At 60.0% G+C, this 22,903-nt stretch overlaps 3 protein-coding genes and 1 long non-coding RNA gene across 10 annotated transcripts; 2 read left to right on the top strand and 2 right to left on the bottom strand.

The window, feature by feature from the left end:
- Positions 1-70: 70 nt before the first annotated feature.
- Positions 71-7,271, bottom strand: Ccdc183 (coiled-coil domain containing 183). Its single transcript, XM_005408555.2, has 14 exons — positions 7,104-7,271; positions 6,551-6,672; positions 6,187-6,264; positions 5,900-6,067; positions 5,695-5,799; positions 4,080-4,202; positions 3,004-3,129; positions 2,862-2,916; positions 2,332-2,432; positions 1,495-1,655; positions 1,099-1,267; positions 904-1,014; positions 737-833; positions 71-231 (listed from the first exon to the last, which is right to left on the bottom strand). The coding sequence occupies exons 1-14, from the start codon at positions 7,171-7,173 to the stop codon at positions 113-115; spliced, it is 1,605 nt and encodes a 534-aa protein (XP_005408612.2). The 5' UTR covers positions 7,174-7,271; the 3' UTR covers positions 71-112.
- Positions 7,272-10,258: 2,987 nt separating this feature from the next.
- Positions 10,259-11,980, bottom strand: Tmem141 (transmembrane protein 141). Of its 5 annotated transcripts, XM_005408554.2 has the most exons (5): positions 11,845-11,956; positions 11,587-11,653; positions 11,345-11,428; positions 11,042-11,149; positions 10,259-10,691 (listed from the first exon to the last, which is right to left on the bottom strand). In XM_005408554.2, exons 1-5 carry the CDS (start codon positions 11,896-11,898, stop codon positions 10,678-10,680), a joined length of 327 nt encoding a protein of 108 aa, XP_005408611.1. In that variant the 5' UTR covers positions 11,899-11,956; the 3' UTR covers positions 10,259-10,677. The 5 variants fall into 5 exon arrangements, with proteins under 5 accessions (XP_005408611.1, XP_013362009.1, XP_013362011.1 ...); XM_013506555.1 differs by lacking the exons at positions 11,042-11,149; positions 11,587-11,653 and adding an exon at positions 11,521-11,586 and having other exon boundaries at positions 11,845-11,980; XM_013506557.1 differs by lacking the exons at positions 11,042-11,149; positions 11,587-11,653 and adding an exon at positions 11,521-11,582 and having other exon boundaries at positions 11,845-11,980.
- LOC106147035 lies at positions 11,858-14,694 on the top strand. Its single transcript, XR_001231733.1, has 3 exons — positions 11,858-11,941; positions 12,414-12,543; positions 13,856-14,694. It is a non-coding gene; the product is annotated as an uncharacterized LOC106147035 (long non-coding RNA).
- Positions 14,695-16,945: 2,251 nt separating this feature from the next.
- LOC102023062 (lipocalin-15) lies at positions 16,946-22,588 on the top strand. 3 transcript variants are annotated; one of them, XM_005408552.2, is made up of 8 exons: positions 16,946-16,988; positions 18,224-19,504; positions 19,800-19,939; positions 20,014-20,084; positions 20,221-20,331; positions 20,899-21,000; positions 21,206-21,282; positions 22,460-22,588. In XM_005408552.2, exons 2-8 carry the CDS (start codon positions 19,409-19,411, stop codon positions 22,502-22,504), a joined length of 642 nt encoding a protein of 213 aa, XP_005408609.1. In that variant the 5' UTR covers positions 16,946-16,988; positions 18,224-19,408; the 3' UTR covers positions 22,505-22,588. The 3 variants fall into 3 exon arrangements, with proteins under 3 accessions (XP_005408609.1, XP_005408610.1, XP_013362020.1); XM_005408553.2 differs by lacking the exon at positions 21,206-21,282; XM_013506566.1 differs by lacking the exon at positions 18,224-19,504 and having other exon boundaries at positions 16,952-16,988.
- Positions 22,589-22,903: the final 315 nt, after the last annotated feature.

Raw genomic sequence — 22,903 nt, 5'->3', positions numbered from 1 at the left:
TGCCCCGCCCAGGTCCAGCCCACGCACACCCGGTCCCTTGCCTCAGCTCGTCCGGCGCACGCACCGGCAGTCGCGGAAAAATGTTTATTTGTGAAACACAGGGTGGGCGGGGCTACTTCTTTTTCTTCTTGGATATCTTGAGTTTGCCCTCGATCAGCTCCTGGGCCTGCTCCTTGATCTCGGCCCGCGACGGGATATAGCTGTGGTCCATGTCGGCAAACTGGAAGCTTTCTGCGCGGAGCGCGGGAGATTCGCGGCGGGCTCCTGGCTCCCGTACCCGGCTGCCGGGGACAGGCTGCTCCCCATCCCTACTGGCCCATCCTTAGACACGCAGAGGGCCAGGGAGCCCTTCCGGCCACCACTCCCTGCTCCAGGTCCCCAGGGCCAGGGGCCAGTCGACTCGGAACCGCCCACACTGGCCAGTCCTCTTCTGCTGCCCTGCTCTGCTCCGCCGCAGAAGCCCCTCCAAAGGCTCTGGCTTGGCCTTCCCAGCAGCCCCTGTCATGTGTGCCCCCTCCTCCCAGGGTAATTAAGTCTCAAATGGTTTCAGTGGGTTTAGCCTCTGTGTGTCGTCACTGAGTCACCTGACCGAAACTCTCTGGGTCGCTGTCTCCCTCACTGTCCCTCCGGGATGTCCTGGTCAGATGGAGTGGGCACTGGCCCCACCCTCCGCAGCTCAGACTTGTGACTGGTTCTGGCTGTGGCCCTGTGCCCCTCCCTATGCTGGTGGCCTCACCTATCATGTCGTCCTCCAGATCCTCAAAGCTGATCCTGGTGTTGTACCTCTCCTTTAGCATGGAGGACTCCAGGGCATCTCTCACCTTGGGGCTGACCTGCAGGGCCGTGTCCCCGTCAGCTCAGAAGGGACCTGAGCTGTGTTGGTGCCCCCCAGCCCAAGGCTACCTCCTCCATCTTGGACAGCGCCTGCACACGGTCAGCCAGGTGTGTGAGCTTCCTCTCGCAGTAGGCCAGCTTGCCATGCACATCGAGGGTGCCAGAGGGCGCTGCTTCTTTCTGCAGGCGGGGGCACAGTCCGGTCTCCCCTCTGGTTCAACCCCGGGATCTGTGCCTGCCCGCTCCTCCTGGCTCAGTCAGTACCTGGCTGGCAGGCAAGGTGATGCCAGTAAGCCGGATGTAGAGGTTGTCTATGCCCGTCTGGATAATCAGCAGCAGCTGCTGGCTTTTGGTCATGTTGCTGTGGGCCAGTTGGAGCCTCGCCTCTTCCTCTTTCAGCATGTTGTTCATCTTTTCTTCAACGGACTTGAAGCTGCAGAGGATGAGGGGACACGGGGACAAAGGTGGCTCAGCCCCCAGGCCCAGGGAGGGCAAGCAGGCTGGGCTCTGAGCTGGGTGCTGTGCTGACTCCAGGGGCTGCAGCTCAGGTGCAGGTGGGTGGGTCCCCTGGCTCCTCTACACACACACACCTCTGAGGGAAGTGAGCACCCAGAATGCGCCATGGGTGCCCAGGTGGCTGGCAGCCTGGGAACCACGTACCCGGTGGAGCTGGGCACCTGGCGGAATTTAAGCAGCGCCTCTTCGAGCTGCAGCTTCTTTATCAGGGCCTCGAGCTGCACCCGCCGGTCCTCACAGTCTTCCGTCTGCAGCTCCAGGTTGTCCTCGGTGTTCCTCTGGGCCAGGAAGCGTCCAGCGATGTCCTAGGCAGTCCAGGGTGGAGACAAGCAGGTATGGGCTCCGAAGGTGGTAGGGCCCAGGGCCGGTGCAGGCGTTCAGGGCCAGGGGCTCAGCTGTTGTGCTGACTGCTGCCCGGCACTGTAGTTTGGGAGGAGCCAACCACAGCGCCTTTTTTCCCCTCCAGTACTGGGGATTGAACTCAGGGCCTTCACACTGAGCTATACCCAGTCCTTCATTTTTTATTTTGACACAAGGCCTTGCTAAGTTGCCCAGGCTTGCCTCAAACTTGGGATCTTCCTGCCTCAGCCTCCCATAGTGCTGGGATCACAGGTGTTCCCAGCACACATAGTGGCGGAATGCCTTACGTGTGTCATTGCCCACGACCATGATGGCAGAGCATAAAAACCTCATCTGCTGCCAAGGAGACCAAGCATCACCTGAGTCACTTGCCCTCGGATGGACAAGTTCCAGTCAGGGCCATGGACGGGAGCGTAGAGTAAAGAGGGCTGGTGGGAGGCAGCTGCCCACAGTGGCTGCCTGGCTGGGCAGCGGCTGGGGTTGCAGGTAGACACTACGCCTTTAGCATTTGGGTTCTCAGGTCCTGGTGCTCCTCCCAGGCCTGGGATCAGCCTGTTCAGGTGCACTGGAGGGGGCTGAGCTTCTTGTGTCCCCTTCAGCACCGCTCTGCCCATGCCTCACCCAGAGGTGGGAGCACTGCACAGCGGACTTGACCCTCTCCACCAAGGCAGTCACATTGGTCTGGTATTGGATGTCCATCTCAGAGGTCTCCTTTCTCCTCCCTAGGCAGAAGGGAGGGGAAGAGGCAGTCAGTGCGGGGATCACCATTGGACACCTCTGCACACACAGCCATTGAGGAGGCCACCAAGGAGCTAGGAATCCTGGGTCAGCTGCCTCCCTCCTTAGCCAGGCCCCTCAGGGACACCCAGGGGAGCCCAGTGCAAAGCACGAGGACAGCATAGCACTGGACTTGGCATTCTCAGCAGCAGCAGCACTGAGGAGCCACTGGGTGACCAGGCCCTGGACTGCAAAAGGCCTCTCTGCAGCAACACGACACAGGTTCTCAGTCTCCTCGGGGCAGCGAGGGACAGTCTCCCCCACCCTGGTGGCCACAGGATACAGCTCTCCTCATGGTGACCTGACGAGGGTGTCCCAGCCAGCGCCAACCTCTGGGCACCTAGGCTGGGCACAGGCAGAGGGCTGAGACTCACCCCTCAGGACGTCCACACTCATCGTACTGGAGGGAAAGTCCAGGTCCCTGTTGCCCTGATGGAGAAAGGGGGAGGCCAGGGTGAGCCACGTGCTGGACGGGAGGGGCCTCCCAGGGTCCCGGCTGGCCGGCCTGGGGCGCACCCGGCGGAGCCTCTCGCTGGCCTCCTTGGTGTGGATCTTGTCGATGAGCTTCTTCTGCTGGTTGAGCCGGTTCTCCCGTGCCCTGCGCTCCTCGATGAAGGTTGCTTCCCCTTGCCTCATGTTCCTCTGCGGACACAGGCACGCGGTGAGGGTGCCGCCTCAGCAGGGCCGCTCCTCGTCTGAGAGCTGCGGCCAGCTCAGTCCTCATTGCTGGCTGTGGACTGGGGTCTGAGGCTGTGGGCCACACCCTTCTTCCCACAGTGCTCACGGCCCGCCCGCTGGCCCCACTCGGGCTCCTCTGCCCCGTGGCCAGGGCCTCACCGGCACGTGTCACGACTGCGCTGTCCAGCCCTGGCTCTTTGCTGCCCTACACTCCCCTAAGCTCCTGCGGCTGCTCCACTTTGAGCACCTCTGAAAACAGACTCAGCCCATCTAGCCCATCACCTCCAGCCCATGCTGCTCTGGTGGCCACAGCCACCCCCCTCTTCTGCTTCCTGGACGCTGCTCTCTCCCGCACCGTCTCCAGCCCCAGTGCTCACCTGGTAACGCCTCTGCTCGGTGCACTTCTGGCCACCCCCACTCCATATTGCCTTTCCCCAGTGGCCAGTGTTCGGCCCTGGTGTCCCCTAGCCCTGCAGCCACAGCTGGCCATTTTGAAGCCCCAGTCTGATCCTCCTCCTCCACCGCCTTCCAGGTTCCAGGTCAGGGGACGCTGCTATCCGAGTGTCACGTGCGGCTCTGCGGCTTTCTCTGCTGCAGCCACGTGCACCTCTGTGCTCCAAGTGCCTCCTGGCCACAGGGGCTTTGCCCTTTGGTCCCTTCACTTCCCAAGCCCTGGCTCTGCCAGAGACGGGCCCCCACACCCTTACACTCTTACCGGCCGGCCCAGGAGCCCTTCATGAACATGGTTGGGCCTGCCCTGCCCCTGGCAAGTCTGCTGTGTCCCAGAACGTCGCAGGCATTGCAGCAGACGGGGTCAGAGGGGCCCCGCTTGGCCACGTTCACCTTGTGGCTTCTGTGCACAGTGGCCTCTCCCAGAGGGACAGCCGTGGGGTACAGCCCTGGGCCGGGCTCACCTTGACCTCATCTGTAATCATCATGGCATCTTGGGACATGACCGTCATGTCAGACAGCTCCGAGCCGTAGCCGACCACCCGGTTCTGCAGCTTGTCCAGCACCACGGGGTATCCCGCCAGCACCTGCTCAGAGTGGGCATGAAGTGGCAGCTGCGGTGCCATTGTGGCCTGTGCCAGTCTCTCTGACACCTCTTGGGTTCTCCTGTGGGCCCTGCACAGAGTAGCCTCTGCCTTCCTCACTCTTCACCCCGAGACTGTGAGCCCCGAGGACTGTGATGGGGTCTGGTCTGTGGCCCCAGCTACTGGGCATGCACAGAGCAGGGGAACGGCAGCCTGGAGACAGCAGCCTGGGTCCCTCACAGCCTGGGCCCACAGCCCAGAGGCTCCTCTGCCGCCAGTGCTGGAGATGGAACCCGAGGCCTTCACCCTGAGCTACAGCCCCAGTCACTTTTTAATCTTGCTATTTTGAGACAGGGTCTTGCTAAGCTGCTAACTTGCCCAGGCTAGGATTGGAACTTGTAATCCTCCTGACTCAGCCTTCCAGAGAACAAGGATTACAGGCATGGGCCATCATGCCTTGCTAGGGACAAAAGAGGTTGTGATGAAGTAAATGTTCTTCCCCTGGAAAAGCTGACTCGGAAACAGGATTTGAGGGGGACTGCTGTGGACTGAAGTGGGCTCCAGGTGTGGGCTTGGCGTCTGGGAGTTGGCGCTCCAGGCCAAGTCCAGCTGTGACCAGCCAGCTGTGTGACTTGGGAAGGTCTTTAACTTCGCTGAGTGTAAAATGAAGGTTGCTTCCCCCTCTGTAACCCTCCCCCTCTGTAAAAAGGTGACAGTGGCTTTCTTGGAAAGCTGCTGTCAGAGCAAGGGAGACTATGCAGGGAGTGCTTAGCCCAGGGCCAGGTGTGTAAATGTGACTGAGCTGTTAGTACTTTGTGGTTAGTAACTGCAAATGCCCTGTGTTTGCCAGTTTTTTTTTTTAATGTAGATGACCGTGGGATTTCTAAGTGTGTACTTTGAAGAGAAGGAGGTGCTAGCAGTGGCAGACACCACGGGAAGGAGCAGTGTGGGTGCGGGACAATGGGGGGGTGTGAGCTGAGGTCGCTGGCACAGGGCCAGGGGCTCCCAGGGGCCGGGTCCCCCGTCCCCATCTTCCTGGCTCCTCTGCAGTGGAGGGCAGAGGGCTGTGTGCCCACCAGTCTCTGAAAGTTGCGGAGGAGGTCAGGGCCTATCCCTGCCCGGCAGCTTGTGAGAGGATTTTTTTCAGCAAAGCACCATGTGCTTTTTGAGATTTGCAAAAATGAGGTTCACTTTTTGTGTGTGGTACCGGGGATTGAAGCCAGGAATGCTCTACCACTGAGTTACACCCTTAGTTCCCCTTTTTATTTTGAGAAAGGGTCTCACTAAATTGCCCAAGTGGGACTCAGATTTGCAGTCTTCCTGCCTCAGCCTCCCAAAGTGCTAGGATTACAGTACCAGTACACCCTGCTAAAAAAAGTTTTTCACAGTTTCCACACGATTGGTTGAGAGTCTGGGGGAGGGCAGTAGGCCTGGGGTGTCCCTTGGGAGGCTCCCGCGGAGCCCAACCAGAGCCCCTGCCCCTGGAGGGCCGCACCTTTTTCAGGTACTCCAGGAGATCCACGTACAGCAGGCGGATGTTCTGGCTGGTGGTGATCTTGATGGTCGTCTTTTCGATGCTGTTCTCCAGCTGGCGGATGACCTGGGGCAGGCAGAGGGCTCAGTGAAAGCGCTTGGGACAGGCCATCAGGGGTGCAGACGGTCAGAGATGGGGAGTCGCGCTCCTCGAGGCCCCCGCCCACCTGCAGCAGCCGCGCCTCCTCCTTGGTGGCCTCGGGCTGGCTGCGCAGGCGCGTTAGCTCCAGCTGCATGCTCTCTAGCTGCTGCCCGCGCCGCCGCACCAGGTGGGTCAACGCATTGTGCACGTTCACGCGGTCGAAGACAGACTTGCGCAGCTTCTCATGCGCCACCTGGTGGGGGCGTGCGTGGGTGCTCCAGGGGCGCCGAGGGTCGGGGGTGGGGGAACGCCTGGCTGCCCTTGCACACCCCCGAACCCTCGGCCAGCCCCGCGCCGCCATCGAGCGGGTACCTCCATGGTGCTGCGGCCATGCGCTAGCCTCATGTGCACGTCCTTCCCGCAGGCCTTGGCGATGGCGCGCTGGTCGTACTGCGGGGGGCGCGCGTCAGCTGGGCGCCTCCTCGGGGCCGCTTCTACCCCAGGCAGGAGCCCGGCTCCTGGGGCCGCACCAGCCGAGCGCTCGGGAGGGCTGGGGGCTCGGGGAGCAGGGCCCGGGGTCCCCAGGCGGGCGCCCAACTGCAGGCGCGCGCTCACAAGCTGGGCCCTGGGATAGGTGTGAGCCCCGCGCGCACCCGCCCGACGGCGATGGGGTCTGCGCGCGCCCCTCCCGCGTGCCCGCCGCTTCCTGGCTGCAGGGAGGGCGGGGCTTGGGTACCTTCTTGGCCAGAGTCCACTCGTGCGCCCCTCGGCGGATATTGCTGCGCAGCAGGCCCAGCGTCGCCTTGTTCTGCGTCGTCTTCTCCTTCATCGCCTGGGTCTGGAGCGCCCGACATTGCTCTGGGGGCAGTGAAGGAGACAGGGTGGCTGGGGTGTGTGTCAGGGCCTGGCCCCGTTGGGGAAGCCAGGAGGACAGGCCTCGCCTCGGGCTGCTCCTCCACCCTGCCTGTGTGGACGCGTGCCCCACTGCACCCCAGGGCTCTCAGTGGAGGGGATGCTGGCAGGGGACAGAGTGAGCCCTGGGTGGGGGGCATCCTTGGTGTCTGGGTCCCTTCCTGGCCCCGTTGCCCCAGGATATGCCCACACATCCACACATCCTTTCAGAGTCCCTGCCTGGTACAGCCCCCTTCCCTGGCAGTCCCCGGGGCTGGGAGCCGGCAGTAGGATGACCAGTTGCCTGCCCCACCACATCCTGGTATTGAACCTGAAAGCCCTGTGCCATGAACCCCTGCTCAGGGCAGCCAGGGTGGGGTCCCCAGCATGGGGCTCACCCTGGAGCCGGGTGATGGTCTTCAGCTCCTGTATCTGTCCCTCCATGTTTGCGTCTTTGTGCACCTTCATGGTGGCCCACGGGGTCCCCGGGGAGGCCTGTGCACCTCTCGCCTTCCCTGTGGGCTGCCTGCTCAGTGGAGGCAGGTGCAGATTATTCCTGGAATTTCGGGCCATTGTGATGGGACCAGGTTCTCAAGGCTGGGAGCCCTGGATTCCGGCCCCACCCCAGTGGGCCTCAGGGTCACCTCTGGCCATTTGCTTGTCTGGTGGGGAAGGCTGTGTGGTGGCCACGCGCTGTGCAGGAGCTCTTCTGGGGCCCGGGCACCTCTCAGTGGTGGTGGGATTTGTGATGGCTCAGGACAGGGCCCTGCACCTTCTGTATCCCCTGGCGTGCCCCAGGGCCAGTTCTACAAAGCGCTGGGCAGAGCCTCCCCAGCAGGTCTTTGCTTTCCTTTATTTCTGCACACTTGCCCCAGTTCAGAGCCTGCACCCTGTGTGACAGGCTCATGTCTGCAAACCTACACTGGGCCATCTCTTTTCACTTGTCCTCCTGACCTGCTGGGCCTCCCCTGCCCTCAGCACCCTGGGCCGTGGTGCGGAAACTGCTCACCCCAGGAGAGGCTGGTTCAGGCTCTGTGGGGTGCGGGAGACAGCAGCTCTCCTGACCTGCTCTGGTGGCCCTGCCAGGCTGCTCTGGCAGCACCAGGGACTGGCTGTGTGCGTGACAGGTGTTTATTGCTCCCATCCTGAGGCTGGAGTCCAAGCTCAAGGTGTTGAAGATTGGTTAAGGCCTTTCTTTTTCTGGGCTTTCCTGTGTCCTCCCAGAGTTGCTCCCTGGGCATGTGTGTGTTCTAATCATCTCTTCTCAAGAGGAGTTCATTTAGGCCTTCAGAGCGGATCGGCACCCTCCAGCCCTATTTACCCTTTATTGAAGCCTGTTCAAGGCCCTGTCCTCAAACAGCCACGTTCCGGGTCCTGGGGCCACCACCAGACCATGCCGTACACTTCCGGATGTGGACACGACCCCTTCCCCTGGCCTCACGCAGACTGCTTCCTCGGGTCACTTCCCAGTGAGTGTAAAGCCCGGCACTCACCCCACCACCTGAGCCCAGGCCTTACCCCCAAGGGGCTGGAAGGACCTGCCGAGGGCACAGTCTGCCCATATCCTTCAGCTCTCGGGAACCCAGGCAGGCGCCTGGCTAAGCAGAGCTGACCTGCTGACCCTGTGCTGGCTTCTTTCTCCTCACATAGACTCCCAGGGTTTTAGTGGGACGACGCGTGGCAATGCAGAGGAAGGCTGCCTTCCTGCGTGTGTCACGGGACTGTTTTGGGTCACAGTGTACAAGCAGGAGTGTGGCTGAACTGCTCTCTTCTCCCCTGTTCTTCTTACTATTAAATGCAGTGAAGACAATGGTTGAAGCTGGTGCAGCCCGTAGAACCCTGAGGGGGGTTTGGGGTGGGCCCCATTACAGTGAGGAACAGTCTAAAAGGAGCCTGGGCCCCTGACCGGATAACAACCCTCCCCACGGCTGTGGTTTGAATGTGGTCTGTCCTCTATGCTGGAGTTTAATCCCCACTGGGAGCTATTAAAGTGGAAACTTACTCCAGTCATGGTGTTTGGAAGTGGGGGGTGATAAGTTAGAGAAGGGGACCCACCATTAAATGCTGGTGGCTGTGTAAGAAGGGAGAGGCCAGAAGACACAGACACGTGTGGTGTCTCTGGACACGTGATGCCTGTGCCACCTCCAGACTGCTGGTAAGATGGCCCTCACCAGCTGGGTATCTATAATCTCAGCACTTGGAGCGGGGTATGGTGGCACATGCCTATAATCCCAGCACTCGGGAGGCTGAGGCAGGAGGATCATTGCAAGTTTGAGACCAGCCTGGGCTACAAAGTGAGATGAAGTCCAGCCTGAACTGCATAGTGAGACCCTGTTTCAAAAAGACAAAACAAAAAAAACAAAAAATAAAAAACCCTCAGCACTGGGGAGGCTGAGGCAGGAGGATCATTGCAAGTTTGAGACCAGCCTGAACTACAGTGAGACCCTGTCTCAAAAACAAAAATAAAAACAAAAACAAAACACACACAAGCAGAAAAGAAAAGGTGGTAGCCATCATTAGATGTGGCCCTTGACCTTAGACCAGAATGAGCCGGAAGAAAACCCTTCCTTGATGACTCACCCAACCCACGGTGTCTTGTGGGCAACAGAAAGCAGATTCTCAAAACATCAACCCTAGCACACTGCTGCCGCCCCTGGTGGCATGGGCCTTCCCTGCTGTCTTCCCACTGACTCAGAGAGCGCGTGCTCTGCAGGCCCCTCTGCAGGCCTGGCAAGGCCGGGGTGAGAGTGGGGCTCAGGGTGGCCCTTCCAGCGCCGCTGGGCAGCAAGGTTGTAAACAGCCTCTGTGTCTTCCTCTTCTGGGAGGGGTGCTGTGGTGCTGCGGATGTGGGCCACCCAGGGCCGGCCTGTGGACAGAGCTCCAGGGGGCCAGCTCTGCTCCTACTCTGCTCAGGAGAGGGATGTCTGAGAAGCAGATGGATGTGGCCCCCTATAACTCTGGGAGCCAGAGCGGGTTCTGTCTCCCTCGCTCCTCTGCTTTACTCCCCACCCCCAGCCCCTGTGGTCTCACCCAGCCCTCAGGGCCAGCAGAAAGTCTGGGCTTCTGCACTGGGAGCTCCCCTGTACCCCTGCAGCGCCAGCTGATGGTCATAAAGGTGACACCTAACCCTTGTTTCTCAGCTGCTTTAGAGCTCAGGTGGTGTCTTGTTACTGTTCTCATTGCTGAGACAAAATACCTGAGGCCCAAAGTTAAGGGAGGAAAAGTTTATTCCGCTCACAGTCTGTAGAGGTTTCAGTCCATAGTCAGCTGGCTCTAAGGCAGGGTGGCTTGACAGGCAGACATCGAAGAGGAGAAACAGTTCATGGAGGCCAGAAGGTAGCAAAGCAAGCAAGAGAGCACAGTTTTTCTATCTCTTATATCTTATCCAGACTACTTAGGGTGGTAGCATTCACACCTTTAATCCTAGTGCCCTTTGTCCTAGCATTGCACCATGAGTCAATTCCAGCATCACACACTCTAGATCCAGCCACCTCTGAAAAGCCCCACCTATGACCGCATGAGGCTTTGAGGGGACATCTAGGCACAAGCCATATTAGGTGGGAAGCAAGGCAAGCTGTTTATTACCCGACACCCCCAGCACCCGCTGTGTCCTTGGGCTGGCTGGGGAGCAGACAGGTGGACACCACAGTATCAGAGGGCCTGGAAGTCCTGTCCACCATGCGCTGGCTGCTCTCTCCAGAACATGTGCAGCAGGACACAACCCTCTCAGGCTTGAGTGCTGATCCTGAGGAGAATCCCCTGCCCCAGCCCTGCCAGGCCTTTCTGAGCCAACCTGGGCAGGTCCTGGGTGTGGGCAGCAGCGGTGGTGGTGGTGGTGGCGGTGGTGGCGGCGGCAGCAGCAGGTGTGTCAGGCCTGGTCATGTATGTATGAGGTGGTCTGGAGTTGGGGGTGCTAAGGACTGTGTTCCAGGACTCCTCCTGCCCCTGATCTGTGCCCTGGCTGCAGCTCTCCTATCGGGACTGACCTTTAAGAGGCGAAAGGAGACAGCTGGAACCATGTCCACACCTGCTCAGGGTCCCTGCCCTCATTTTGTCAAAAACTGGGTCCTGTAACAAGGACAGCAGGCTTGGGATCCGTCAGCTGGTGTGGGATGCAGGTCTCTTGGAGAGGGTCTCTTCCTGGGTGCCCAGCTCCTTGCTTTTCCCTCTGGGTCACCCCAGCTTCCTGCAGTGCCCACTCCCACTCCAGCCCTTTCAGGATGATGGGCGGCCAGAGGGAGAAGCCGGTCCAGCCTGTCACTTGGATCTCTGAGCTTGACTGCCACAAACTCCAGCACCCCTGCCTCACTGGCCCCTGCCTCACTGGCCCTCTCACCTGTGTCCCTGTCTCTGGGGAGCTGCCCCGTCTCCAGGAAGAGCCAGAGGTTGCTGCATTTCTGCGTCTCTGCTCTGGTCACCCCGTAGCTGGCCACAGAGCCTGCAACTGGGGATCAGGAAGCAGGAGTCTCAGGCCCATGCTTCTTGGGTTGGGGATGGGGGTCATGACCAGTGGGCTTGGGCAGGGCTCCCACACAAACGTCAGCCCCAGGCCAGAGGCAGGGTGCCCCCATCCTCGGCAGAAACCCACCCTGGCTGAAGAGCCAGGCCAGGGCCTAGGAGTCCACCTTGGAGTACCCACCCACGGCTGCCAGGACGCTCCACTGCATCGGGTAGGGGAACTTTCTCTGGATGAGAATCTGCAGGCCGAAGGTCCCGCTGGTGCCTGCAGAGAGCCAAGGTGCCCTGGTCAACCAGCGCTGGCAGGGACCACCTGGGTATCCAGCGTGCACCCGCGGGCAGGGGACTCGGCGCCACCTGCTGGGGAGGGAGGGTGAGACAGGAGGGCGCGTTCTCCAGTCCAGGACACCTGCACGAGCCTACCTGCCACAAAGGTGAGCACGCCCTTCATGAAGGCGTTGGACTGGCACGCGGCGTACTCCCCGAGTCCCTGGGGTGGGGGACCAAGGCTCAGTGCCTGTCCCGTCCTCCCTGCCCCCCGCCTTCCGTTCCTCCCGTTGACAGCCAGGGCTGGACACGTCCCATCTCCCCAACCCCTCCAAGATGCGCTACCCGCTCGCCCCTTCTCCCTGCCCAGGTCAGCTGAGGCCTGGGGCCCTCGTCCTAGGGCAGCCTTCTCACCGGGTGCTTGGCGGCCACGGCGTCGTCCACACGGGACAAGCCTAGGTTCACCATGGCTGGCCGGGCGGCGGGAGCGCGCCTGCGCAGGAGGGCAGAGGTGGGCGAGGCCTGGCCCTGGGCGTGGCCTGAGGCTCCGGCTCGGGCGGGGCGGGGCGGGGCGGGGCGGAGGCACAGGCTCGGGGGCGGGGCTTGGAGCGCGCCTGGTACAGCGTGGCGGATCCACCACGCTCCAGTTCTGAGGCCGCCCTGCCACCTCCGGGGTGGGAACGTGGGCACAGTCCTGGGCCACACGCGGAGCGTGCTTTACAGTATTATTTGTATGAAAGGGGCCTTGCTTCCGGACTGCGGCCAAGCGCTAAGTTTACTGAAAGGGATCGTGGACTTGTGAGGTTAAAGTTAAGACTTATCAAAGCAATTCCAGAAACACTATTAAACCCTGTTATGGTGCCCGTTCTGTGCTGGGAGCGGTAGGTCCACGGAAAATTCACCGCTCTGCCCTCACTGAACCGGCTAGTTGCATCGGTTAGCAGAGCTGGCCAGCCACCTGAGTCCGGCCTACACTGCTGCAGCCCTGTCCTGTCCCACCTGCACCTGCTGAGCTACCCTGATCCTGCCTGGGCTGCACGCTGCGTGCCTCCCTCTCCTGGCCCGGCTGTATCCTTCTTCTGGACCTGGGGCCCCTCTCAGCCTGGGTGAATGGTGAGTGACCACTGTGGCCTCTTCCCAGAGCACCAGGGGGAAGAAGCTGGACCCTTCCAGGGGCCAGACCCATAGGCTGGGGATGGGAGGAAGAGGGGAGCCCAGCTCCCTCCCCAAGCCCTGGACACACACGGTCCCCACCCAGCAGCCTCCTCTACCACAAAGCTCCATGGCCACCCTGGGCACGGAGGCCACAAGAGGGTGGCCAGTTCTGGACACATGCTCAGAGTGCCAAGGGGGCTGGATGGATGGTGATCCAGGGGCTCTGCTCCTCACCTGTGGGCTCCTTGCCTTGCGATCACTTGCTTGGCCTGGGCCATGCTTTTGACACCCAGGCCCGGGAGTGCTGGGCTGCACCCCAGTCCTCCCCCTCTGCCCCTTCTGGGGAGGACATGCCTTGTCTCCTGGGAGTGATAGAGACAGGTCTCAGCCAAGCCTCAGTCCCCTGGGCCTCAGTTTTCCTGTGCCTAGGAGGTGGGGCTTTGCCCCTTGGGCATGTCCCGGATGCCTGCTGGTCGGCTTTCCTCTGCTCGGCAGTCAGGCCGTGACCAGGGCTCCTAGGCTGTTCTCCTGCACTGCCTATTGGCCCCTTGGCACTCTGAGCATGTGTCCAGCGCTGGCCACCCTCTTGTGGCCTCCGTGCCCAGGGTGGCCAAGGAGCTGTTGTGGTAGAGGAGGCTGCTGGGTGGGGGCAGTGTGTGTCCAGGGCTGCAGGGGTGAGCTAGGCTCCCTTCTTCCTCCCATCCCCAGCCTACAGGTGTGGAAGTGGCCCCTGGAAGGGTCCAGCTGCCTCCCCTTGGTGCTCTGGAAGAGGCCACAGTGGTCTTGGTAGCCTCTGGCCTGGGCTTTGAGCTCAGGCCCACCCTCTTCCTGTCTCCTAGCTGGGACCCTGAACGGCCTCCTAGAGGAGGTGCTCAGGCCCAGTACTTTACCTTTCTGATCTTAATTGATGCTGGGTTCACCGTGGCCCTCAAATGCTGGCTCATGTGCTGCGTAGAGCCCAATAGTGAGGGCAAAGGCCAGGTGGGGCACTGCAGAGAGCACCTTGCTGTCTGTGGCTTTGTGGGACCCCTTCCATCAGTGTCCCCATGTAGCCTGGCGCAGTGGCCTGTCCTCTGCAGCTTGGATCTTCATCTCGGCGACCTCATAGGAGCAGTTGTGTCCTTGGCTTGACAGCCAGTTGATGCCACTGGCATAGCTGTTGTGGCAGCCAGGCAGGTGGCACCTGTGAACAGAGACATACAGTTTTTCAAGGTGTTCCTATCATTGTCTTGTCCTGGTTCATGAAGCACATGTCCCTATGCTTCAGCAGGGTGTGTCCTGGAAAGAGCTGCACCGCCACGCTTCCTAGGGGACCTACCTGCCGTGCCCCAGCACCAGCCTGTGCTTCTGCTCTCTGGACACCTGGGACGAGATGAACCCGGCGTAGGAGGCTTCATCTTGAAATTCCCACAGATTAACCCAGAGCTTCTGGCACCCTGGCACTGTGGGTGGGAAGAGGGAGGGAGGGCTGAGCCCTGGGCTGCCCGAGGACAGCGTCTGGGAGGGTGACCTGTCCCTCTTGATGGGAAGCTGGGACTGGCCCAGGAGCTGCAGCCTCACCGCCAGCTGTGAGCAGGGGCAGGTTGTTGTTGCCCAACTGGGACTCTGTGCCCCAGTTGCCAAAGCCTCTCTTGTAGGAGTCCCAGTTCCAGAAGAAGCTCAGAGAGCTGTCCACTGGTCGCTGGGAAAGCCATGGTACAGCGGGATGGCCTGTGCTGTGGACCTGGGCCACGGGGAGCAGGGCCTCAAGAGGTCAATCCACGCCCTGCCCACCTTCCCATAGAGCAGGGAGAAAACAGGGATGAGGGTCGCGGAGGCAGATGGTACCAGCTGGCCAGGACACTGCCACAGGCCAGCCTGTCCTTGCAGCTCCGTGCCCTGGGAGCACGAGCAGCCCTGGGGAGGCCCCTGTGCGGCCACAGCAGTCAGGTGGGTGAATGGAGAGGCCGCTCACTGGTCTGGCACAGGGTGTCCCCTAGCTCCTTCTCCCATGGGCAGGGGACAGGGATGTCTGCTTTCACTGGGGTGTTTTCAAGGCCCACCACGGCATAGCAGGAAGCAGCCTCCCTCCCTTTTGATGCAGAACACCACCCTGTGACAGATCACACTGTGCACACACGTAGTTAGTGGTTTTAGCCTTGGCACCACCATGAAGCATGACTGTCCTGTTCCAGGACCCCACGCCCCCCGGGGGCATCCACACATGGCCCTTAGCCGGCACCCTGTGGCCACTGCTGGTCTGTACCTCGCACCCAGGGACACGTGTCCACCTGCTCGTCCTGCGCCCTCCCCACCTAACACATTAATGTTATCCTTTAGTTATTGTGGACTGATCAGGCCCACAGTCTCCCAATGAGTGGATGGCAAAGGCTTAAATAAATGAGTGGTATGATTTTAGGGCTCTAGGAGGATCAAAACCCTCCAACAGAATTCAAGGTTCTCTGGGGCCTAAGGCAAAGATGTTCTCTAAGCGCCTGTATTTATAGGTTATTAAACAAAGGCCAAAATCTGAGAAGGACTGTTCAAGGACCTTGGAAGTCCACTCAAGGGCTTCTCCAAGACATTCCGTCTATTTAGGAGGACTATCTTATCTCCAGGAAAGTCTCCACTGCAGGAAGGAGATGCCTGCAGCTACAGTCTTTAGCTAATTGAGGTTGGAGCCAGGTGTCCTTAGCTGTGGCCTTAGACAAGGGGCCTAGGCCTTGGACAGACTCACAAGTAAAGATGAAAAACCAATTGGCTAATTTAAATCCTGCTCAGAGGGCCAGGGATACAGCTCAGTGGCATAAGCGTCTGCCTGGCAAGCGCAAGGTCTTGAGTTTGATTCTCGGTACCAAAAAACAAAAACAAAAACAATCCTGCTCAGAGCCACTTCGTAGTGATCTCCCTCACCCACCGGTCTTCTGAGGACATATCAGTGTGTGGTGCCCTTGCCCCATGCCAGGCCCTGGCAGCTGTGTCCTGTGCTGAGCACTTGGGGATGGGCATTGCGAGGCCCTCACTGGCATGAGTGATGCTGGTCTTGCCATACGCCCCCCCAGGCCAGTGTGCTTCCCTCCACCCACCTCTCTCCATTCAGCCGGTGTTAGGACAGAACCGTCCAGGCCCTTTGTGGGGCTGGGTACTGAGGGGAACACGTGCTCCCGCACAGCTCCCGGTGTGCCTGTGTGGGGCGCAGGCAGTGCACCGAGAGGGAGGGTGGCCATGGGTCGTGCACGGCGCTGGGCTCAGGCAGTGGGTAAGGAGGACCCCAGGGAGCAGGCGGCGCTGAGGGATGAGGGGAGAGGAAGGGACAGAGCGCTGCCAGACGAGGTTGTCAGACACTGGGCTGTGGCTGGGTTTTGTGCTCGCTGTCATGGGAATTTGAGGTGGCTTTTAGGAGAAGCACCACATAGAAACATGATGGGGTCTATTTTAGCCACTGCCGGGAGGCTGGACTTCGGGGCAGGTGGCAGGAGGCCTTTGAGGGAAGGATGGTCTTGCATTGAGGCCCTGGGTAGAGGGTCCCCAAACCAAGGCCAGGCTGCTCCAGGAGGGTGCATCTATATTGGCTGAGAGGCTGTCAATTGCAGAGGGCTTTGAGCAGCATGACTCCGCCCATGGGCTTCAGCGGCCATCCCCCTCCCCATTGCCCTGGTTCCCTCCTCCAAGGCTCAGCCTGAGAGTCAGATCGTGGGAGTCAGGGCCTCTGGATGTTGTAGCATCTGTGGGGTCTGTGACCTCTCAGCTTCACGGCCACCCATGTGGCCCACCTTCCTCAGGGACTGCTGTAGCTCATAGCCTTCAGGCCTCCCCAAATCTAAACCCAGGAGATGGCAGTTGGGGGAGGATTTTACCACCATATGAATGTGTTCTCTCTCTCTCTCCCTCCTTCTCTCTCTCTCTCTCTCTCTCTCTCTCTCTCACACACACACACACACACACACACAGTGGGGCGGGTAGTTCGAGCTCAGGATCTTTTCCGGACACCTTGGATAGCAGGAAACCCTACATAAACTATGTTTTTTTCTTTACTTACATCCCTATGATGAAGCTTGATTCATAAATTAGCCAGTGTAAGAGATTAACAGCCAGTAATAACACTGAACAAATGTACCCATACTGCCACTTTGTCTAATACTCTAGGGTTGCCTGATAACCACAAACAGTGGCTATTTGTCATCGTAGACACTGGACAAAGGGACAACTCAGTCCTGCATGGGATAGGGTGGGATTTCATTATGCCATTCAGAATGGTGCACAATTTAAAAATTATAAACTGTTTTTGTTTTGTTTTGTTTTGTTTTTTGAGACAGGGTCTCGCTCTGCTGTTCAGGCTGGCCTTGAGCTCACTTTGTAGCCTACGCTGGTCTAGAATTCACAATGATCCTTCTGCCTCAGCCTCCCAAGTGCTGGGATTACAGGTGTGTGCCACCAGGCCGGGCATAAACTGTTTATTTCGAAAAATTTCTTTAATATTATCAGAGGCTGACTTGGGGTAACTGAACTTCCAAAAGCAAAACTGCATATGGAAATTTCCTCTGGCCCAGCTGTTCTCCTCCTAGCCAGCTCCCACAAAGAGCTAAAGACACCACATTACAGTGATCCATTCACACCCATGTTCATATCAGCACAGCTCAGAGTAGCTAAATGCTGAACTCAGCCTAGATGTCTATGAACAGATGAGTGGATAAAGAAAATGTGGTATTTACACACAGTGGACTACTACTCTGCCATAAAGGAGAAACTTAAGTCATTTGCAGGAAAATGACTGCAGCTCAAGACCATAACGTTAAGTGAAACAAGTGAGACACAGGCTTGAACACTGCGTGGCTTCTCTTATAGGAGAAACCCAGAGTATAAATGAAGACCAAAATAAAGGATCATAAGAAACAGGAAGCGAGATCTTCTGCAGATGGGAAGGGGACCAAGAGGTGGAGGGAGGGGAGCAGAAGGGGAAATGAAAAGAGTTACACTGTGTCATGTCCACACACCAACTTCCAAGAGGACCAGCCCTGATGCACTCCAAAGTGTACTATAAAAATGGAAGAAAGACGGCATGGATAGGAGATGGTGCAGATGCTTCAAAAGCCCAAGGCAGCAGATTTGCCCTCTGTGCTGTACAGCTGTGCTCATCTGCACAAACACAAGTGTTCACGGGCTGCACTGCCAAAGCAGGCAATAGCCCATAGCTGCCCAAGCTCCCAACACCCCTCTGCTCCTCAGCCCCTGGCCCCCACGAGCCGTTTCCTGTCCTCGGTTTGGTGGGGGTGGGAACGGGCCATGTTGCCTTGGGGATCAGGGGTCTTCTCCTCCTTGTTCCTGAGCAGCTGTGCCTAGCAGGGATGGACAGCCTTGTCCTCCTCACAGGGGGGCACCTGGTTGCTTCAAGGTTTTGGTGATTATGACTAAAGTCATTTGCTGGGCGTGTCGGTGCACACTTGTAATGCTAGGGCTCTGAGAGGCTGAGGCAGGAGGACTGAAAGTTCAAGCCCAGTCTGGGCAAATTAGTGCAACCCTCTCTCTCTCTAAAAAACGGGGTATTGGGGATGTAACTCAGTGCAAAGGCCCTGGGTTCCCCCCACTACTACCAACAAAATAGAGTTGGCATCAACAGCCACGTGCAGGATTGGCCTAATCCTGGCTTCATTTCTTTCAGGTAAATCCTGCTAAGCAGGCGGCTCCACAGATGAGCTGTACCGGCCCAGCTCAGTCTCCTCCTCCCTGCAGCCTGAGTTCCAGCTGCCCCCTGGCCTCGCCAGTTCCTGGGTCTCAGTGTTTATTTAAAAGATGCTAGACGCTCTGCAAGGAGCATGGCTGGGTCTCAAACCTGCCTCCATCTGCTGTCCCTGTGACTAATGACGCGCCTCTTTCAGGGCCCTTCTTCTGCATGTCTTCCTGTTTTGGCAGAATGCCTTTTCAGATCTCTTGCTCCTGGTGGGACTGGGCTGCTCATGGCTATGGCTGAGCTTGAGGGTCCTTCAGAGATTCTGACTCTGTCCTTCACTCGGTGTTTTGTGATTGTCTTCCTGTCACTCACTGCCTTCTACCCTGTGATGCCACACACCTGGCAGGGACCTTGGGAGTGGCACCTCGAGGAACCCCAGGACAGCAAGCAGAAGCCCGCTGCTTCTTTCTTCCTTGCACTGGGTATGAGGGGTCTTTCTCTGACTCAATTCCCATGCACTCTGGTGGACTTCAGGTGCTGGCCTTCCTGGTGGCCCTCTGAACACACCCCAGAGGGTCTAGGTGGCATGCCCCAAGGCCACGTGTTGCTCCTGGCCCCAGGTCCTGGACCTGGAAATCAAATCACTGGGGAGCCCTTTTAGTCTCCACTGGCCCTGGCGCCTCCCTGGCATCCTTTTCCCCTGCACAGTTACGGAACTGGTGATAAGGCTGCTGAGATAACATAATCCACCCCAGTGCCGCCAGCTCCCCCTTCCCACATGCACTTGCAGGAGGCCAACTGGCAGCGGGGTGGGTGTCTGGAGGGGGTGCCCAGGGCTCCCACAGCTGGGCTGGCACAGGCTGTGCCCCTGGATGAGGTCTGGAGGCCTGGCCTGGGGGGACCCTGTCCCTGAGTTGGAGGTCAGAGGGAAGGAGTGCTGCTGGGTGCCCCAGACCCAGGTGAGAGCCTGGCTGTCTGGAGCCCTCCAGGAAGTAACCCCTGGGACTGGAGGGGACACCTGAGTGATTGTGCCACACAATGGACAAAGGGGGGCTGGTGTTTCCGAAGTGCCTTCTACAGGCTCCCCAACCGGCTCCTCCTGGGAGCCCTGGCTGGGCTGGGCTATAAAGCTGGGGTCCTGGGCTTGGGGAATCGGGGTGCTAGTACTGGGCAGGCATGGTCATGAGGTCAGAGCTGCTGAGCCTGGTTCTGCTCTGGGTGTCGGTGGCTCGGGCAGAGGTCCTGGTACAGCCCGACTTTGATGCCAAACAGGTACTGGGCCCCAGTGCCGCACCCAGTGGGTGGGGGCTGGACCCCTGTGGGAGCCTTGTGGGTGAGGACAGGAATGCGGCGTCCAGCGGGTCCACTGTGCCCTGCCCAGGAATGTTGTGAACTTGCTGTCCCTCTGCTCTGGACTTGGCCTGGGGACTCCTGTCCACTCTGTCTGAGGCCTCACCCGTGACTTCAGGCACCTCCCTGCTTATGTGGCCGTTGGCTTGGCCCTGGCCCTGGCCCTGGGAAGGGAGGTCCAACTATCCAGCCTGGTGGTCACTGAGCTGTCCTGCAGTTTTCTGGCCTCTGGCATGTGGTCTCCATGGTGTCCGACTGCAAGGTCTTCCTGGAAAATAAGGACCACCTGCTGATGTCTACCCAGGACGTCAATGCCACTGGGAAGGGCGACCTGGGTGTGCACATAGAGCTCCCCCGGTGAGTGGCAGGGCCTGAGGGGCCCGGGTGGGGGGAGCAGGGCTGGGCGCGCGGTGACCAGGCTTGCACCCCAGGAGGGACGGCTGCAAACGGATGGACGTCCGGTATCTGAAGGTGGGCTCTGAGGGGCACTTCAAGGTCCCAGGTAGGTCCACGGTTCTGGTGGGCGGGCCAGGGTGTGTGGACAGCTCTTGCCCTCTCCGTCTCCCCGCGATGGGGCTAGCATGTAGGTTGGTGACTCGGCTCGGGACCCCACGGCCCCCTCGTGATCGCCTCCATAGCCCTGGGTTACCTGGACGTACGCGTGGCGGACACGGACTACAGCTCCTTCGCAGTGGTCTACATCTACAAGGAGCTGGAGGGGGCGCTCAGCACCGTGGTGCAGCTCTACAGTGAGCGTTGCCCCGCCCACCACTCCCTCCCCCTCCTGTCTAGACCCTCCCAGGCCCCGCCCCATCTTGCCGTCCTGCCCACCCACGCCGGCCCTAAGGCCCCGCCCACGCGAGCTGCCCAGCCCACGCCGGGCCACGGCCGCCCTCCCTCTCCCCTTGGGCTCGCAGGCTGGAGCGGGCCTGGCGGGGTCTAGACTGTGCTGGCCCATTGTGCTGGCCCTGATGCACCGGCCTCGGCGCTTGTCCCTCGGGGGTGGGGTGTGGACCCGTGGGGGCCCGCCCTCAAGGAAGGCTTTCCGGGCTCCCCGCGGTGGGGAGGCCCGGGTGAACTGTGGGAGTAGGGGCCGCATCAAGGGCGCCCAAGGAACCGGGTCCGAGAGAGCGAGCGCGGCCCAGGAGCCAGCCGGAAGTGCTCAGGAGAGACCTTTGGCAGTCCCCACTGTACACCCAGCCTGCCCAGCCGGCGCTGACAGCCAGGGCAGCGGAGTGACCCTGCTTCCGTCCCGCCGGGCCCCTGCCGTGACCCCTGGGACCTGCGGGCTTCACTGGGGCCCCGCTCTGCCCCAGGCCGCACCCAGGACGCGACCCCCCAAGCGCTGAAGGCGTTTCAGAACTTCTACCCGACGGTGGGGCTCCAGGACGCCATGGCGGTCAGGCTGCCACGATCAGGTGCCTGCTCACCCGAGGTCCCGCCCCGCCCCACCACAACGGCCCGCCCACCCGGGGCAGCCCACCCGGCCCACCCTTGCCTTCCCTGAACTCTGGCGTGGCCGCCCCTCCTGCCCTCCTGACCTGCAGTGCAGGAGCGGAGGTCTCTGGGCAGGAAGAGGGGACAGTCTTCTCCAGCCTGTCTCAGGGACATCTCCTCCCACAGATGCATGCTCCCTGGGGCAGGGGGGCACCCAGGCACCCCTGGAGTCCAGCCCTGGCCCTACCCAGGTGGGGGGCATGGTGAGTTCTCCCGGTTCTGCCTGGGCTGCCCTGGCCCCTCTCTGCTCCCTGTCCCCTCTGAGATGTGCTGTATAGATCCCATCCCCAGGCTGTCTGGAGAGTGCCTGGCCTCAGGCCTCACCATAGACACAGCCTGTCCCAGGAAGCCCTCTCTGATTCCCAGCACTAGCAACTCACACTCGGCCTGAACAGCACACAGGGGTTCTCTCCCAGCCCTGCGGGCCAAGAGCCCAAAGTCTAGGAACCTGCAGGATTGATCTAGGGTTCTGCGAACGCCTGCCTGGCCTCTCCTTCTACCCATGGCTCCTTGTCCCACGCAGTGTCCCTGCAGTGTCAGCCTCTGTGTCACCTGGCCTCTGCCTGCTGCAGTCTGGACCCCAAGTCCCCTGTCCTTATAAGGTCACCTGTCATTGGGTGTAGGTCCATCCCAAGTCCAGGACAATCCTGTCTCAAGATCCCTCACCAACCACATCTACAAAGACCCCATTTCCAGACGAGGTCCTGTTCAGAGGTTCTGGATCTGTGAAGTTTAGGGGGCACTGTTCAACCCACACACCCCATCTCCACTCCAGGCTCACTCTCCAGGGCCCCATCAGGGTGCAACTACCACCTCATTGCCGTCCTGTCACAGGGCCAGGTCCTGGGAGCCCTGGGGGCACCGATGCAGTCAGATCTTGGGGATCAGACCCCAGAAAGCCCAATGACCAAGAATGTGGGCACCAGAATAGGCCATGAGTCATGGATAGCCCTGAGAGTGACCAGCGCCTGCGGTCTCTGCAGCTGGGCCCAGCCTGGCAGGGAGCAGGGTGGGCGTCCCTTCAGATCTGTGGGCTTTGTCCTCGTCTTGGTGACTTCTGAGCTGAGCTCTGCTCTGGCCTCCCTTCTTCTGGGCTGTTTACTTCGGTAGTAGGGACACTGGGGTGGAACAAGCCCAGGAGCGGTTACTTCTCTTGCCATCATGAGATGGCTTTGGGAGCACTTGGAGGGGCATGGATCATATCACATCACCCTGGGGCAGGCATATTTGTCATGTTGGCCGTTTCACCCAAAGTGGCAGAGCCCTGGGATGACGCCCACAGCCACAGCATGGGTGTCCACATCTGCAGAGGTCTTGGGGGGGGCAGCGCTGCCTTTGGAGGGCAGCAGGTAGACACAGTCACTGTGCCCCTCCATGCAGGCGGACTCTGAAGCAGCAAACCTCACAACCTCAGGAGCTCAGTGAGACCTGCGGCCCTCGGGGCCCACCTTGGGTCACCCCTCATCCTCCTGTCTCCCTCACCCCCACCAATAAACAGATTCTGCAGCCTCACAGCTTCCCACCTCTTTGGGGGTGCCCTGGGGAGGGTGCAGTGGCCCCTGCCTTGAGCCCAGCCCTCCTGGGAAGACTGAGGCTGGGGGAGGTGGGAGGGGACCTGGCTCCTTGGGGTCTCCTGGAGAGAGAGAGCAGGCAGCTGTGGTCAGGCTCACAGTGCCTGCAGGGAAGCTGAGGTGCCCTAAGGAGGTGGCCCTGGGCGCTAGGGCTCTGCTGGTCACACTCAGGCTGGAGGCTGCCAGTGCACTGTGTATGGGTTCTGCCCCCGCCACCTCTGGGATCTGGGAACATGGTTTAAGCCCCTGGGAG

The sequence above is a fragment of the Chinchilla lanigera genome, unplaced genomic scaffold (genome assembly GCF_000276665.1).
Source record: "Chinchilla lanigera isolate Chin_1 unplaced genomic scaffold, ChiLan1.0 scaffold00112, whole genome shotgun sequence".
Taxonomy (NCBI): Eukaryota; Metazoa; Chordata; class Mammalia; order Rodentia; family Chinchillidae; genus Chinchilla; species Chinchilla lanigera.
The sequence above is the reverse complement of the archived record's forward strand: the minus strand, read 5'-3'. Positions and strand labels throughout refer to the sequence as shown.